Here is a 17,239-nt window from a genome sequence, read left to right as displayed (position 1 = left end):
TAGGGTTAGGTCACCATGAACTCGTTCAACAAAATGGACATTGCCAATGAACTCGTAGTGCTTGGGTATAGTATGTTTAGGTGTGTGTCATGTATGTATTTCACTTTGTGAGCAGGCAACTAAATTTCATTTTTCATGTGTGCCATTGTGCCCACAGTAAAAAATGACAATAAAGATTATCTTATCTTATACAAAGAGTATAATCACCAATACACAAATGTATTTATATAATTATTTGAGATGTTTAGTAATACAATAAATGTTCTAATTCCTCCCCTCCTTGGTTATGCAGGCTTACCTTGATCATTTTTTCCCACCAATTAATAAAGCAATAAAACAAACCGTAGAAGAACGGATCAAAATAATGCAAAAGTTCTTCCATTTAACTATAACTGGGAAGATAGATACTGAAACCGTTAAAGTAATGGAACAGCCCAGGTGTGGAGTTCCAGATGTCTTGGAATATCAGACATTTCCAGGAAGACCAAAATGGAATAAAAATATATTGACATACAGGTAAGTTATATTTCTATTTGATTTCTAAGAGATAGAAGGAAAAAGGAATAGTCTGCTTCCTAATTATATGTACTGTGTTTTCCTCCATTGCTCAAAGGATTAACAACTACACCCCTGATATGCCAAAATACAAGGTGGAGAGAGCCATAGAAAATGCTCTGAAAGTGTGGAGTGATGTGACTCCCCTGCAGTTTAGAAAAACCAATGGACCTGCTGATATTGAAATTCTTTTTGGATATAAAGGTGAGCTTAGCTAAGCTTGTTTATTTTTATATATTAATTTTTATTTATAGTTTATATCTCACATCTGCCAATGCATGGGTGTTGACACCCCTTTGCAGTAGGGTAGTTCAAGAAACAGATCCCAAGTTTGTTGTTGTTGAATGTTATTTATTATAGGAAGGTAGAATAATAGAATCTTGAATGCTGTTGAAGTTTCTCTCTGTCCTATCTTATACTAAAGAACATCAAAAGGGGTTTTTTTAGAGTTTCTTTCTCACCATTGTGTCTGTCTTTCCTTCCCTTTCACAGTTTGCTCATTCCTTTCCTATCCCCAAGGTCAGCTCTAAATTCCGTTTTTACCACTACCATATAGAAAATATCATCCATCTATGGAGATTCTCAGTCATCCAGGTTATAGTTGTCGCAAAGATGCTTTTTCACGCAGCAACTGGACTTTCTTGTTTTTCTTTCAAGATGTTTTGCTTCTCCTCCAAGAACCTTCTTCAGCTTCTAAAGAAGAGAGCTAAAGAAACTTCTTGGCTGAGAAGCGAAATGTCTTCAAAGAAAAACAAGAAAGCCCAGTTGCCACATGAAAAAGCATCTTTGGGACAAAAAAATATCATCTGGTTGTTATTCCACTTGCTATGAAACATATTCCCAAACTTTCCCTTATTATTCCTGTGGAAAGCTGACAGCACTTTGATTCTGCTTTTTCTCCATAACTAGATCATTGGAACAAGAGATCTCTATCATGCTGATATAAGGGCTATCTGACATGACTTAGTTGTTACCAGCACAACCAGTGATGAAACTTGTCGACAACTTCTACACAATCAGATCCATTGGGTTGGTTTATCCATGAAAGGGGTGAAATCATTAGAAGAGACATTTTAAAAACTGGAAATAGTTTTAAAGACGAAGATAATTACTTAGGGAAGGTAGAATGAATTGAACTAGATTGTAACCACTATTTATTTATGCACTGATTTATTAATCAGATCTTTGTAACCACACATTTCATGAGAAGTTTAATTCATTTCTTCAGCTTCTCATGAACAAATTGTATTTTGAAGGGCAATACATGTTTTAAAATAAATAAATAAAAGTAGGGGAAAAAATCTTTCTCTTATAAAAGGGATTAAATTGTATACCGCCCAGAGTCGCTCTATGAGATGGGCAATTTCTAAATATGATATATAAAATAAATAAAATTAATTGACTTTGGTTAAGCCTAACTGTTCAAATAACCTCAAAGTGTAGTCCATTATTTTATTTAATTAAAACTGGGTCCTGCATACACCAATTAAACATGTATAAAAGTTGGAAAGCCAAAGATTTGTAAATATTTCAAAATTCTTATGTTTTGCTCCAAATGCAAGATAAAACGGGACCATTATGAGTAGCATTGCTTTGAACATTTCAAGAACATTTCTTACTGATAGTCCGAAGATCAGCTAGTGCCTTTTATAAGATGCACTTGGCTTGATTTTGTTTTATTTTATTTTTTCAATTTTTAATGGGTTAGTTCCATTATTGGTCAAGACAAGATGATAGAATAAGTATAAAGTAGATGAGGGTGAGGGAAAAGTGGAAGCATATTTAGAAGCAGATGCTGGTTAAAACTGCAATCCTTAAATCACCTGAGCCATACAGATAGAAATGTTTGTATGTAAATGGTGTACTCATGAGAATTATTCAGAAGTATCTGGGCTACTTGCTCAATAAGTGTACTTGCATTTTTTAAAAAAAACACACACCTTCATTATGGAAATTAAAATTCATGGTTTGTGTTTTGTGAGTGTTGTATGTTGACATTAGGCAAATGCAAAGGTATGGATTGTGAATTATACAAGTCATTTTTTTTACTATGGGCACACATCAGAAATGAAATTTAGTTGCCCTCAAAGTGAAACACATACATGACACACACCTAAAACATGCTATAAACAACATATGTATGTTCATGCTTACGTTACTATTAAACTTTAAAGCTGCATATTACATATGAGGACAAGCTGCATTAGGAAGTGAGCAAATTTCAGATCAATAGCCAGAAAAATGTAATTGTGGCTACTCTTCGTGGTATGTGCATAAAGTGAATCAAGCTGTGTATTTCCTAGGTTTCCATAAAAAATTGTATAGATAATTTGGGGGGGGGGGAATGCTTCAACTGGCACATCCTTTGATACCTAACAGAAGTTTTAAAACCAAATAAAACCCAGCAATTAAATAAGAGAATTCTTAGTTCTCCAGGCAAAGTTTCCAGGCAAAGAAGCAGCCTTTTAGCATTCTCATGCTGCAGGAGGGCCCATTAATCAGCCTTGATAGGTGAATCCATGCCAGAAAGACTGGTGACCTCTCAGCCTGATAAAACATCCCATGAAACAGCCCCAAGTGATAGATCTTGCAGTTGTTCCAGCAACTCTTCTTGATTAGGGCAAGCAACCTTTTTTTTTTTCTGATGACCACATTCCTTCAGATGTCATTATTTTAGACTAGGGATAGCCAATCTTCTGTCTGGGGAATTCTGTGAGTTGATGTCCACAAGTCTTAAGGTTGCCAAGGTTGGACACTCCTATTTTAGGCCAATGGCGAATTTTTTGGGTCAGAGTTAAAAGAAGGTGGGAACGACCATTCTCTGATTTCTTTGTTTGTTTTTGTCTTTCTGGCAACAGCATCTCAGTTCTAGGGGGAAAGTTATATATATATATATAATTGCTTTTTAATTAATAACAAAAAAATTTTTTAAAAAAGTAAAGAACAAAAGCAAAGGTAATAGTGAAGGAGAGTTAATAAGCATTTCTCACTGGAAATTTGCACAGCTTTCTTTTTTTAAAAAATATGAATCCTTGGTACTGCTGATGACAGCAATTAATTTCAGTGAATGATTTCCACTTTATTCTTTTCTGTTTAGAGCATGGTGACAGAATTCCTTTTGATGGAAGAGGTGGAGTCCTGGCACATGCTTTTGCTCCTGGAAGAGTCATAGGTGGTGATGCTCACTTTGATGAGGATGAGATCTGGTCAGAAACTAACAAAGGTTTGCTATAAAAATATTGCACCAGATTTCTGCTATATCATCTATATACCTGCCTCACGTTCACTGGCCACATCAAGTGTTGCACGGGAATTAAAAAAAATAATATATCCCAAATTAGAGTAGTCTTCACTTAATTGGAACTGAAAACTCTTTTGCTACGTGACATGGTTGTTAGCAGGCCAATTTACAAGTTGCTGTCATTAAGCAAGTCCTGCAGAGTTCTGTTATAACACTGCAGCATCTTGCAGTCATGTGATCACCATTTATAAATTCCTGCTGGCTTCCCCATTGTCTTTGCTTGTCAAAAGCCAGTAGTGAGGATCACAAGTGGTACTTAGGTATCTGCAAGATGCGGCAATGTTCTAATTGCAAGCCAGTCGCAAAGTGCCTGAATTGCAACTGTAAGGATACTACAATGACTGCAATTCGGAGGAAGCACCGTAAGACTCCTGCATTCAGCACCATAACTTCAAATGGTCACCGAAGGAGTGGTCATTCAACAATGACAGCCTGTATTGTATTGTTTTTATAAATGATCAATTCATGGGGTTCAGTGATGTCAAATGTTAAAGCAACCCGTTGCTTAAAAAGATAAAGTCTATTCTCTTCATGTAAGGAAACTCAAGGTTTAAATGGAATGTGGTTGATCATTTTCACAATGGAAGGCCACTAGCTTTATAATTTTAATACATTTTGTTGTATATGTACTACATGGACATTTGGCTATGACCATAAATGTACTTTTATTTACAGGTAATTTTATAACTTACAATGGCACTAAAAAAGTGACCTATGACCAATTTTCACACTTACAACCATTGTAGCATCCCCATGCTCACATGATCAAAATTCAGACACTTGGCAACTGGTTCATATTTGTAACAGTTGCAGTGTCCCAGGGTCATGTGACCCCCTTTTGCAATGGGGAAACCAGATTCATTTAACAACCACATTACTAACTTAACAACTGCAATGGTTTACTTAAGAACCGTGGCAAGAAAAGTCATAAAATGGGACAAAATTTATTAACAAATGTCTCCCTTAGCAATTTTTGGCTCAGTTGTGGTTGTAAGTTGTCAGAGCGTGCACAGTCTTATTGCAAAAGATAACCCAGGAGTAAACACTGTAAACAGTGGTCTATAGTAAATGGTGGTTTATCCTACATTATCTATAACATCACATGCTAATACAGCAGGATCCAACAAACCAGAGTTACAGCAGGAAGCCGAAAAGAGAGAACACATCAGCAAAGCCTTCCCTTTTATACAGAGGCTCTTAAAGAGACACAGACCCTGCTGGCTCTTAAAAAAAACACAAACCCTGCTGAGTCATTCCCATCATTACATCTTACAGTACATAAGCTAGTTAGCTGTTAAATCATTAAACTGACATAAGTCAATGATTACCTGTATTATCTGAGCCTTGGTGGAGCAGTGGGCTAATGCCTCCTTAAGTAACACCAGCTGCCTGCAATTAGTGCAGGTTCGCATCCCACCAGGCTCAAGGTTGACTCAGCCTTCCATCCTTCCGAGGTAGGTAAAATGAGGACCCAGATTGTTGGGGGCAATAAGCTGACTTTGTAATAATGCCTCTTGGGGGTGTGTGTGAAAGCCCTAATAAGCAGGCATATACATAGAATGAAGGGTACTGCTAAGATTGTAAGCCGCCCTGAGTCTTTGGAGAAGGGCGGGATATAAATGGAATTAAAATAAAAAAAATAAAAAATATTCTTTCATATTCCTTAAAACTTTTGCTACTTCATGCAGCTTTCTTGACATACAGAATATGACTGTATATGCATATATCTGAATGGCTAATACTTATAATTCACCTACTTATTTTCTGTGTTTTAGAAATAAATCTCTTCCTTGTTGCTGCCCATGAATTTGGGCATTCCCTGGGATTAGCTCACACTAATGTCCGTGGAGCCCTGATGTACCCTACCTACTCCTATGTGAATCCAAACACCTTTCGTCTTTCAGATGATGATCGGCAAGGAATTCAGAGTTTATATGGTAACTTCACTGAGAAAAATATTTTCCCCACTTTGAAATATGCTACAGAGGTACACAGCTAATGTGACTCTTCTGCTTAAAAATTCAGTGTCTGGCAAAAAACCCCCACAAAATTGAAAATCAGAAATGGTTTTTATCCACAATCTACAAAACCAGTAGTATATTTCAGAATCAGAATAACGGTTAGATTTAGATCTTTCTTTAGAGATATTTCCATCGATTCAGCAATTAATCATGTCAGGAAAATTTATGGAAAATGTTGTTTGACAGGAAGAAAATCATTAGGAATTATCATTTTAACCATCATAGTACTAAATTGGATAATTTAGTGGTGCTAGAATAGTATCAACCACCCTGATACAATTGAAATATCATTGTACCTGGAAATACCAGACTGAACTCTGGATTTCCTGAAAAGATATTGGCCAGATGTGAAAATTGATCTAAAGCATGGTCAGTGGCTTTGGATTTTATTTCATTTTAAAACTATATAGTCCACTAGGTGTGATTTATATCTAAATAGGTTCTCCATTGCTAGAGTTTTTTAAGAGAGGCCTGGTTAGCTATCTCTTATAATTGATTTGCCTGCATATTACAAATAAATGAACTAGATGAGCCTTCCAATTCTAATTATTATTTAATAGGCAAGAATATGTTAAATGGAGATATAGTCTACTTTAAAAAAAACATAATGTCTATTGTAACAAGTTCTCCCCCCTGCTAGGCAGCCTGTTAAACTGAGATTTTATCAATGATAGAAGGAGAAGGGATGAAATACAAATAAGGAAAAACATATATATTTTTTCAATAAAACCCTAATTTGAAAAAGTTTGACAAGGGTCTGATTGAACAACCAGCCAAGAAAAATAGACAACTGGCTTAGCAGCATATCCTGTTCACACACCTACTTTTTTCAAAACCAGCAATGATTCAATTGTATATTTCAGAGGAAAATACTTGGAGCTGCTCCTATACCTGCTTGACTATGAAAGTGAAGCTCTCCTTGTAGGGAAAAAATGTGTAGAAAATTGTGCCATGGCTGCTATAGGATTCTGATCCTTGCCCACAGTCATATAGCTAAAGCTTGGATAGCTTTCTGCAAAAGAGTGACATGACTGGGGCAACATCAGTCTATGTAGGATTTATTCAGAGTGTTCTTGTGTTGGGGGAAGCCAATTTCTGTAACACCTTCATTCCCCGTTAAGTTCCATTTCTGAGGTAATCCATTTGAGTGTGTTCTTACTTCCTTTTTGTTCCTATTTCATTCATCCAGGAAGGAAAAAATAGAACAGCTGTATTTTGCATTAAAACCCACTTAGTTATCCTTCACTGAAGATCTGAGATTGAACAACAACAACAATCTCTATCTGCCTGAGATTCTCTACTGATCCTGCACTGAACAAGGGGTTGAACTGGATGACCTTGAGGATACTTCCAACTCTGTAATTCCATAATTTTACCTATACAAACTCACAAGGATTTGTGAAATTTTGAAGCAAGAATTGTGAATAATATTATGAACTATAATAATACTGAATGAATTATTCTAATCGTGTTTCCATGTGGGTTTAAAAAGCATATACTTTTAAACAAATAAATACATTCAGAAGGATTGCAAAGCAAGAGAAAGTTCCCTCTGAGTTATAGTATTTAAGTACCAGTGTTCTGTGAATTAAATTAAATATTTTCAGTTTTTTGTCATTCCCAAACCTTGGGAATAGGCCTATATATACTGTAAGCCTATGGCTGCAGGTGTCAAAAAACTGATCTGGCCTTAGATTTATTTTATTTTATTTTAAGTTTGCCATAGAAAAGTGATGGAGAGACAACCTGTCACCAGGCTTTAATAGCAATGCCCTTAGTAAATTTTTCTCTCTTTATTTCTTCTAATATTTAGCACCAAGTATTGAAAAGGATTAGTATTAGATTGACAGGAATAAAAGCAGTGCCAACTTTGCAATTATTTTGGGGACTTGCTGGAATACTTTTGTTTACAAAAGGATTGCCAATTTCCCTGTTTCCAGATAATGAGATGATTATTCAGTTTCTGTACTTTTATTGTTTTATATCCTGATATCCTGAAACCTATAATGAACATAGACTTTAATAAGTAAATATTAAATTGAAAGAACAATAGTAACAACAACAAAAGAATGCATAGAAGGAACAGTGGAAACAGTAAACTTTTTTGCCAAGGCAGGATTGGGGGCGGATTTTCTTTCTCCAACTTTAACAAACTGAAATCAATTCTTATTCCATTTCTGAGCCTCTATAAAATTCAATTCTGAACCTCTTTTGCTGGACCTTTGCATGCTGTGAACAGTGGATATCTTGACAACACATGTCAAAGACATGTAATGCTAGTCTGTGGCCTTAATAAAAATTAATTGAGACACAAGGACATTTGGTTGCTTACTTATTTTCCAGCTTTATTACTTTAATAAATAACTCAAGGCAGTGAATACACACAATGCTTTCTCCTCCTATTTTCCCCACAGCAACAACCTTGTGAGGTGCGTTGAGCTGAGAGAGAGTGACTGGTCCAAAGTCACCAGCCAGCTTTCACGCCTAAGGTGGGACTAAAATTCACAGTCTCCTGTTCCAAAAGTGCTTTTTCATGAGGCAACTGGACTTTCTTTTTTCTCTTTGAAGACATTTTAATTCTTGCCCAAGGAGCTGCTTCAGCTCTGACTGGATGGTGGGGGGGAATGGAAAGATTTATACTCCTTGCAGACAGCTGGTCATTTGCATTCTTTTAGAGGGTTGTTGAGGCCACCTGGAGGTTTATCTGTGTCTCCAGGGTCACCTGAGTAGTGCAAATGGGTGTGGAGCCTTCTTGGAACTGCTGAAATGACTGTGTTGTGGACTGAAGATAAATGATGTTGGGCTGCTCAGTTTTGACATAGATGGCCTCTTTGACCCCTCTTTCAAACCAGCAGTCTTCTCTGTCCAAAATGTGGGAAGGAGGGAGGGAGGGAGGGGGAGACAGAAAGAGAGAAAGTAAATCAAAACATAAACAAAGCCCTTGTTTTTCAAACGGCTGATAAAAAGTAGTCTCTTGGATGCTCTTCTAAAGTCAAAAGAGCCCCCAAAGTGTTGAATTCCACAATCTGGAAGGAATGCATTATGCAGAAGAGACCACTTTCCACCTGCCTAATTAGTATTAAGCCTCTGATGAGAAAACATCAAATATCCAAGCAAGTTAATTATTGAACCCAACTTTGACAATTTTAACATAAATTGGTAGCATTGGAAAAGGACTAAAATGGAATGTATCTTTTTTTGCTCTGTTCTTATTGTTCTTTTATTATCATTAGATTTTAGACCCCCGTCCGATATTTTTTTTCCGTTTCATTTCTTTCCTGTTTGACCCCTTTTAAAGTGCAGCATTTCAGATTCTAACTCCAGAAATAGGAATTTTACCACAACATGAATGCAATACATCCATCTGCAACATTTTGCAACTGTAAAAAGGAAATCCAGTCTCACCTCTCCACCATCCAGTCTTCATCTGTTCAGTCTGCTCTTTCTCATCCAAACTTGCAGCCAAATTTGGAGCAAAAAAAAAATAGAAATTACACTTAAACAGATTTAAAACCAAGGCTGAAATTAGCAAGATTATTCTACTCAAATAAAGAAAAACTCTTTGGAACATCAGAGACTTCCCTCTGAGATTTTCCCATTTCATAAACAAAAGGTTATTTGTTTGCAAGGCCATCACCTTGATTCAAAATGCAAAAAAACACAAGCCCAGCAGAGTCTGACCTCAGAGCGCCCCCTTTTGTCCAGCCAGCTAATTGCATTGTTCAAGAATTCCAAGTGGGCAAGTTTGGTTTTTACCTTTTTAAGGAATAAGAGAGGGACTTTTGTCTATAAAAGAAAATGCTCCTGGAAATTCATATCTGACTATCTCCAAGCAGCTGGTCCTGTACTTGTTTTGCACTGTGCCTTTAGAAATAACTTTCTCCTCTGCTTGTCCTGTGTTTCCTTTAAATCTGGTTTAGAACAGATCTAATTTTCCTTCTAACACAACATTAAAATAGCTACATCTTCTCCTAGATTACCCTTCATGTTTGCCATGCAACCCAGAAAAATCTGCAGAGATTTTAAGGTGCTATGCTCATGTTTTGAAGCACATTTTGGAGATTAACTCTGAAACACTACTCTACCTTCTTCTTTTTCAATCAATCAATCAACCAATCAATCAATCAATCAATCAATATATAAATAAATAAATAAATAAATAAATAAATAAATAAATAAATAAATAGGAGATTCCAATAACTTCACTAATTCCTAGATCCCGCTGATAGAATTCTCAATTCTTTTCATGGGGCAAAGTTGCCCTCGATTTATGCAATATACACTTACATTTTTAAGTATCTTCTTATTAAATCTAAAATTAAAGACAAACCCATGATCTCATGGAAACAGGTGGGTTGTTGTTTTTTTAAGTATTCCCAGGAGCCCTAGAAAATCCTTCTCAAATCTCTTCCTGCCATCTAGTGGACAAAGCGGTTCAAAAATAGATAAGCAGAGATTCTGAGTTTTCAGCTGTTCAGAGGAGGCATCAGTAAGTAAAAAAAGAAATTTTGGAGCCATGTATAGTTTTGAAGCTGAAGATTACTCACCCTCATCCTACAGAATTTATTTAGATAATTTGCATTTATTATGTTCCACAATCCAAATCAATTATCTTAAATTATCTTAAAAGGACTTTTAATATTTACTTTTGTAGTCAGTGAATTTTAGAAAACATACCTGCACACCAGTACTAATATAATGTATTCATTACAACCAATTCCATCCATCCTTTTCTCCAGATGTTTTGCCTTTTGATTCATACAAAAACAGTCCTATAAAATAGGTTGTGCTGTGTGTGAACAACACAATACCATCCAATGAGAGAATAGAGCAGAACAGAATAGAATTCTTTATTGGCCAAGTGTAATTGGACACACAAGAAATTTGTCTCCAGTGCATAAGCTCTCATTGTATCAGCTCTGAGTTTGTTTGTTGAACGTACAACCTTCTTAAATTACATGACTTTGGGGTGGCTAAGAATACTTTAAAACATAATAAAAGCAAAATAACAAAAGTATAAATAACAATATATGGCAACTTGGGGGGGAAACAACACACATTAAATAATATAACCATATAATAGGCTCTCCCACATCTTAAAGGCCCCCAACAACCCAGATCTTCAAGGCCTTATGGAAGGTTCAGAGAAAATCTGATCTCCAGGAAACTTATGTTTCATAGAGTAGATAGCATGACAAAAAAGGTCTCTTCCTGGGTTCAGCCAGATGACACTTTTTGATTGACGGGACTCAGAGCATGCATCTCCTGACAGATATAACAGGACAAGAGATACAATCAGGGTGAGACAGTTCTTTATGTACATTTCCATGCTTGAGGATGAACCTGGATCCTCCAGTCTTACTCTCAATACCTTCTAGACTTTTAATTCCCAAACTTTTTCTAATAACAACTTCCTAAGGTAATGCTCACCATTTGGGGAAACTATATTTGTCCACACTTAATGATCACACAACTCATTTAGCGACTGCAATAAGAATGGTTATAAAATTGGTCCAGTCATGTGATGACTCACTTATAACGACTGCATCATTAATGACCAAAATTCTAGTTCCAATTGGGGTTGTAAGTTGAGAACTGTACATTTTAGCTTAGACTCCTTAGAGCAGGGGTCTCCAACCTTGGCAACTTTAAGACTTGTGTACTTCAAGTCCCAGAATTCCTCAGCCGGCTGAGGAATTCTGGGACTTGAAGTCCACAAGTCTTAAAGTTGCCAAGGTTGGAGACCCCTGCCTTAGAGTATGATGGAAATCCATCCCATGTGATTTGTTTATTCTTCGGGGTATCATAAAAGTAAAGCTGTCCAGTTGTGTCCAGCTCTTAGGGGGCAGCGCTCAGCTCTGTTTTCTAGCCAAGGAAGCCAGCTTGTCTGAAGACACTTCCATGGTCATGTGGCCAGCATGACCAAATGCCAGGGCACACCTATTACCTTCTCACCAAAGTGGTTTCTATTTATCTACTGGCATTTGCATGCTTTCCAACTGCTAGATTGGTAGGAGTGGGGCAAGTAATGGGAGCTCATCCCATTGCATGGTACTTGTATCTTGAACCACCAATCTTCTGGTTGACGAGACCAGGATCTTAACCACTGAGGTGTCAGTCAATTTGTTGGAATTATCAGGAAGTGTTGTGGTGGCATGGCAGAGAGAGGGAAGGAAAAAAAGAGAGGAGCAAATATCACAAAATGGAAAATGTTGTGTACTGGGTTCTTTGCAAGCAGGAGATGAGGCGAGAGAGTTCAGGCAGGAACATGCTTTACTGAATAACAGGAACTGAACTAGTAACCAAGGCTTCTATGCAGCTACTTATACTGCTGGCCACTAGGCAGCAGTCAATAGGTTTAAAAGACCCTATTGCCGCCCTAGAGCCAACCAATGATCATCCTGGAGAATGCATGTCTGGAAAGCCAGCAACCGTTACACAGACTCCCTCATTAAGCAATCTCAAGCCGCATTCAAAGACACATGAAAACAGTTCAAGTAAACAGGCCCAATAGATTACAGAAAACTTGATAATGCTTTTTTCTGGTGATATCAATAGCAAAAACACAAATTGGGCTTGCTTAGTTAATAAGAAACCAGACCTTTCTAAATGGATTTTATTGCCTCTCAGAAGGATGGAACTCATCAAAATTGCTCATCGCTGCAATTCTGCAACAGAAATCTGAATAATTTGGGCTAGCAAAGCGTGTTCTCTCATATAAGAGAAGCACACAGCAAATGATTTTAAAAAGTCCTTGTTTAGAAAAGACTTGATAATTATTTTGTAAGCCAAAATTGTCTAGCTATTTCATTGAATGGAAGAAGGGGAAGGAATATTTCATGGTGGAATCATCTGAAGAAAAATAATGAAAAACTACAGCACTAGATGGCAGCGGAGATGACATTTTCATCAACCCAGACTTTAATGATTTTTTTTATTGCATGTGTTTTTAAGACAAATCTATAAAGTTTGCAAAGTTGCAAAATTGAGCTGCTTAATCCCATTAGTTGAACCCAGTATAGTTACATTTTTCTAAAATTGTCTGGCGTGGAGTGTAAATATGAAACTAAGTACATACGTAAATACTCTTCCCCTCCAAATTTAAGAAGTAGTGTTAACCAACAAAGTTATACAAAAAAAGGCCCATCCTTTCTTTTTTAGCATACAAGGAATACGAAAAAAGCACAATTTTTACAATGCATGATTTGTTAGGAAAAACATCCCATGTTCTAGAATACGAGCCTTACACTAAGTCTGATCCTAGTCCTATGTTTCTTAACTTTGCTGAATGGGGAATTCAGGGACTTGGAAGTCCATACATCTTAAAGTTACTAAGGTTGAAAAACACTACCCTAGAATAGATCATTTAGAGCAGGGGTATCAAATTCACTGCATCACATGACGTGTTATGACGTATCGTGACTTTTTTCCTCTTGCCGGAGCTGGGGTGGGCTCAGCTTCCACATGACGCATCCAGCCCACGGGCCGGCATTTTGACACCCCTGATGTAGAGGCACTGTAGGAGATGAGCAGGCTGAGCTGGAAAGTGGGGTTAAATGTATCATCAGTTTGTAGTCATTGCATTCCCACAAGAGACTTAAATCCAGTCCTCTATGAATTCCTTTGACCCTTATGTAATGCCAATTTAGCTTTGACTGTTATTTGACCTGATTCTTGTGTATAGGTAAAGGTAAAGGTTCCCCTGCACATGCGTGCTAGTCGTTTCCAACTAGGGGCCAGTGCTCATCTCCGTTTCAAAGCCGAAGAGCCAGCACTTGTCCGAGGACGTCTCCATGGTTATGTGGCCGGCATGACTAGATGCCAAAGGCGCACGGAACGCTGTTACCTTCCCACCATAGTGGTCCCTATTTTTCTACTTGCATTTTTACGTGCTTTTGAACTGCTAGGTTGTCAGAAGCTGGGACAAGTAACAGGCGCTCACTGTTACGTGGCACTCGGGATTCGACCCGCCAAACTGCCAACCTTCTGATCAACAAGCTCAGCATCCTAACCCACTTAGCCACCGCGTCCCTACATCTTGTGTATAGGTAGCACTAATAAATTCTTTGATGTTTTGATCTGTGAATGCTGGTTATTTGGCCCTGACAGAAACCTAGTGAGCAGCAATGAGCTTGCAGCATTGTTATATTATCAATCTTTTTTAACAGGTTTCTTAATACAATTATTACATTATTTTAATTCTATACTGTGCCAATACTTGTTCCTGGCATCCATATTTATTTTTAAAATGGTCTCACAGTATCAAAGTTCAGCACTTCTAACCATTCTAGAGATCTAAACAATCTGCCATTGAGGAACTGGAATATTTCTTCTGCTTTTTCTTTTTCAAAAGATAAACCTGGTATCGGGCATGTTACAAGCCACAGTATTGTCAAATGTGTCATGACATCATCACATGAATAGTGCAAATGGCTTTGCAAAATTTGTTTCATTTTTGTGATGATGTCATCATAAATAAGATATCACTTGCTCACCTCTGCCACCTAAAACCCTGCTTAGTATCTAGTCAAGAGCTTCCAAAAAGTCTCAGATTGTAAATATTGGTCTTGATCTGCATGAAGAAAATCAGACTGATCCTTCCTTAATCCAAATTTAGCCAGAAGAGATTTCATCTGTCAAAATGCAGATCAAGAACCTTTGGAGAAAAGGCAGGATATAAACCTAATAAATTAAATGTTTTCCTGGCTTCTTCTACATTCTGGTCTGCATACAAGAGACTGGATTTTAAAACATTGCAGTAGATGAGAAAAGCTCATTGCTATTATAAAAAGGAGATCAGCAAGATCTGAAAAAAATCAGGAAATATTTTCCTGAAATATTCATATATTTTCCTGAAACTGCTCTAGTCCACAAATTGTATCAGTCTTCACTTCCCCTCCCCCAGTATTTTTCTTGCATCAAACTCTACACTCCTTTGTAAATTTATTCTACAGCCACCCCGCATAGGAAAATAACAATCTGCATTAATTTGCTGGCCCAGCACATCTCACTCACAGAAGGAAATGGCATTTCCCTGTTTTTTCTACCAAGAGAACAAGGGGCCAGTCCTCTGGGACTTTGTGATCATGAGACACAAACCACATAGTTCAACTTAGTGCAGGATTAGGCAATCAAGAGGACCTAGATTTGCTGACCGCCCATCCCATAATTTTTCATTGATGGCTATTGAAGGAGAAAATAATTAATAATTTTATTAATAAAAAAGTTTGGCCTAGTAAATGGCTGCAGAGATGTATCAGTGCCTTTTCAGGGGCAGGGTGTGCCTTGGGATCAGTATTAACTCCTAATAACTTCCTGGGCAAGTCTCTGCAGGGTTCTTTGGCAAGATTTCAGAAATGGTTTTGCCATTGTCTCCTTTCTAGAGCTGAGAGAAAATGTCTGGCTCAAGGTTACCCAGCGGGCTTCATCCCTAAAGCAGGATTGAGTCTCCCAGGTTCTAGCCTGGTGCCTTAAACCAGGGGTCTTCAAACTTGGCCCTTTTATGATTTGAGGGCTTCGACTCCCAGAATTCCTCAGCCAGGCACGCTGGCTGAGGAATTCTGGGAGTTGAAGTCCACAAGTCATAAAAGGCCAAATTTGAAGACCCCTGCACTAAACCATACTCGCTCTTCAACCATATGACACACAAATAGCTTACTAAGAGATTGAAACTGCAAACTCAGGGTTTATGTTCTGAAGAACTTTATCCCTTGCAGGCTCCATTGGTGCTCAAGGCTTCCTGAGCCCACAAATCAAAAGCTAAAAATACTGGGTTGTTTTGGTCATGGCTTTGGATGGGCTGCCACTAAGGAGTCATTCTGCCTTTTTGTTGTCAAGTGAAACAGCTCAGTGAGTTTTGCCCCATTTTACAACCTTTCTTGCCAGAGTTGTTAAGTGAATCACTGAAGTTACGTTATATGAAGCTGGCTTCCCCATTGACTTTGCTTGCCAGAAGTACGCAAAAGGGGATCCCAAGGCAACCTGGGACACTGCAGCAGTCATAAATATGAGTCAGTGGCCAAGCGTTTGAATTTTGATGCATGCAGTGGTTGCAAAAGGTGAAAAATGGTCATAGGTCACTTTTTTTCAGTGACATTGTAACTTCAAACTGTCATTAAATGAACTGTTGTAAGTTGAGGACTACCTGTACATAGCTGCACAACTCAATAAACTTTGCTCAAGCAGATTGTGTTGGGTCTCCATTGTCCAGAGTCTGGGGTAGTTTTTTTCCCTTCACTATACTAGCTGAGGTGCAGCAGTCACAACTCATAGTTTAGCAGACCCCATTGCTTAACCCTTACCTAACTGTGACAGGAATCCAACCCAGGGGGGTTAATTTGAGATAGAAGAAGAAGAAGAAGAAGAAGAAGAAGAAGAAGAAGAAGAAGAAGAAGAAGAAGAAGAAGAAGAAGAAGAAGAAGAAGAAGAAGAAGAAGAAGAAGAAGAAGAAGAAGAAGAAGAAGAAGAAGAAGAAGAAGAAGAAGAAGAAGAAGAAGAAGAAGAAGAAGAAGAAGAAGAAGAAGAAGAAGAAGAAGTTGAAGAAGTTGTTAGGGACCTTGGAGGTCATCTAGTCCAACCCCCTGCTCAGGCAGGAAACCCTATACCATTTCAGACAAATGGCTGTCCAGTCTCTTTTTAAAAACTTCCAGTGTTGGAGCATTCACAACTTCTGGAGGCAGGTTGTTCCACTGATTAATTGTTCTAACTGTCAGGAAGTTTCTCCTTAGTTCCAGGTTGCTTCTCTCCTTGACTAGTTTCCATCCGTTGCTTCTTGTCCTGCCTTCAGGTGCTTTGCAGAATAGCTTGACTCCCTCTTCTTTGTGGCATGTTGTTAGTTACTTGCGAAGTCGTGTCCGTGACCCATCGTGACCCCATGGACAACGTTCCTCCACGCATAAGTCACTAGACATGGGCCCCTCTGTTCAATCGCTGGAAGCGTGTAGGGTTTAAAAAAAAAGTGATTTTTTTTTTAAAAAAAGGGAAAGCAGCGAAGAGAAGAATCTCCGCTAGAGACTTAAAATGGGATCCTCCTGGATTTGAATCCATTTGTCTAAAATGCTCGAGCAAGGGGGGTGGACGAGAAGATCTGCCAGGCCCCTACCGACTCTTCTTATTTCTGTTTTCTGACCTCCTCGTCCCACAAGGCTCGCAGAAACGAAAGGGAATTTTGGGACTTGTTTTGGACAAGTTCAAACTTCCCAGGGAGCCGCCATAACCCCGCCAGGCAGGATCCAGGGTGGCGGGGGAAGCGGGCTGCTTGCACGTGGAGGCGTGCCTTGACTTTCGGGAATCGCTTCTGGATTTGGGCACCACTGGCGCGCCCACTTCAGGCTGCCAAGATAGCCAGGGCTGGGGGGGGGAA

At 38.2% G+C, this 17,239-nt stretch overlaps 1 protein-coding gene across 1 annotated transcript in view; it reads left to right on the top strand.

The window, feature by feature from the left end:
- The window catches only part of LOC310640321 (uncharacterized protein), a gene marked incomplete at both ends in the record, with an annotated part of 40,692 nt that extends 34,837 nt beyond the window's left edge, over positions 1-5,855 (top strand). The window contains 4 exons of the mRNA XM_083362536.1: positions 293-516; positions 614-759; positions 3,653-3,778; positions 5,632-5,855. Of these exons, the coding sequence (XP_083218662.1) occupies positions 293-516; positions 614-759; positions 3,653-3,778; positions 5,632-5,855 (720 nt within the window). The remainder of the gene's footprint in view (positions 1-292; positions 517-613; positions 760-3,652; positions 3,779-5,631) is intronic.
- Positions 5,856-17,239: the final 11,384 nt, after the last annotated feature.

This window comes from Vipera ursinii (assembly GCF_947247035.1).
Source record: "Vipera ursinii genome assembly, chromosome: 4".
Taxonomy (NCBI): Eukaryota; Metazoa; Chordata; class Lepidosauria; order Squamata; family Viperidae; genus Vipera; species Vipera ursinii.
Note: the sequence above shows the minus strand (reverse complement) of the source record. Positions and strands in the feature narration are given on the sequence as shown.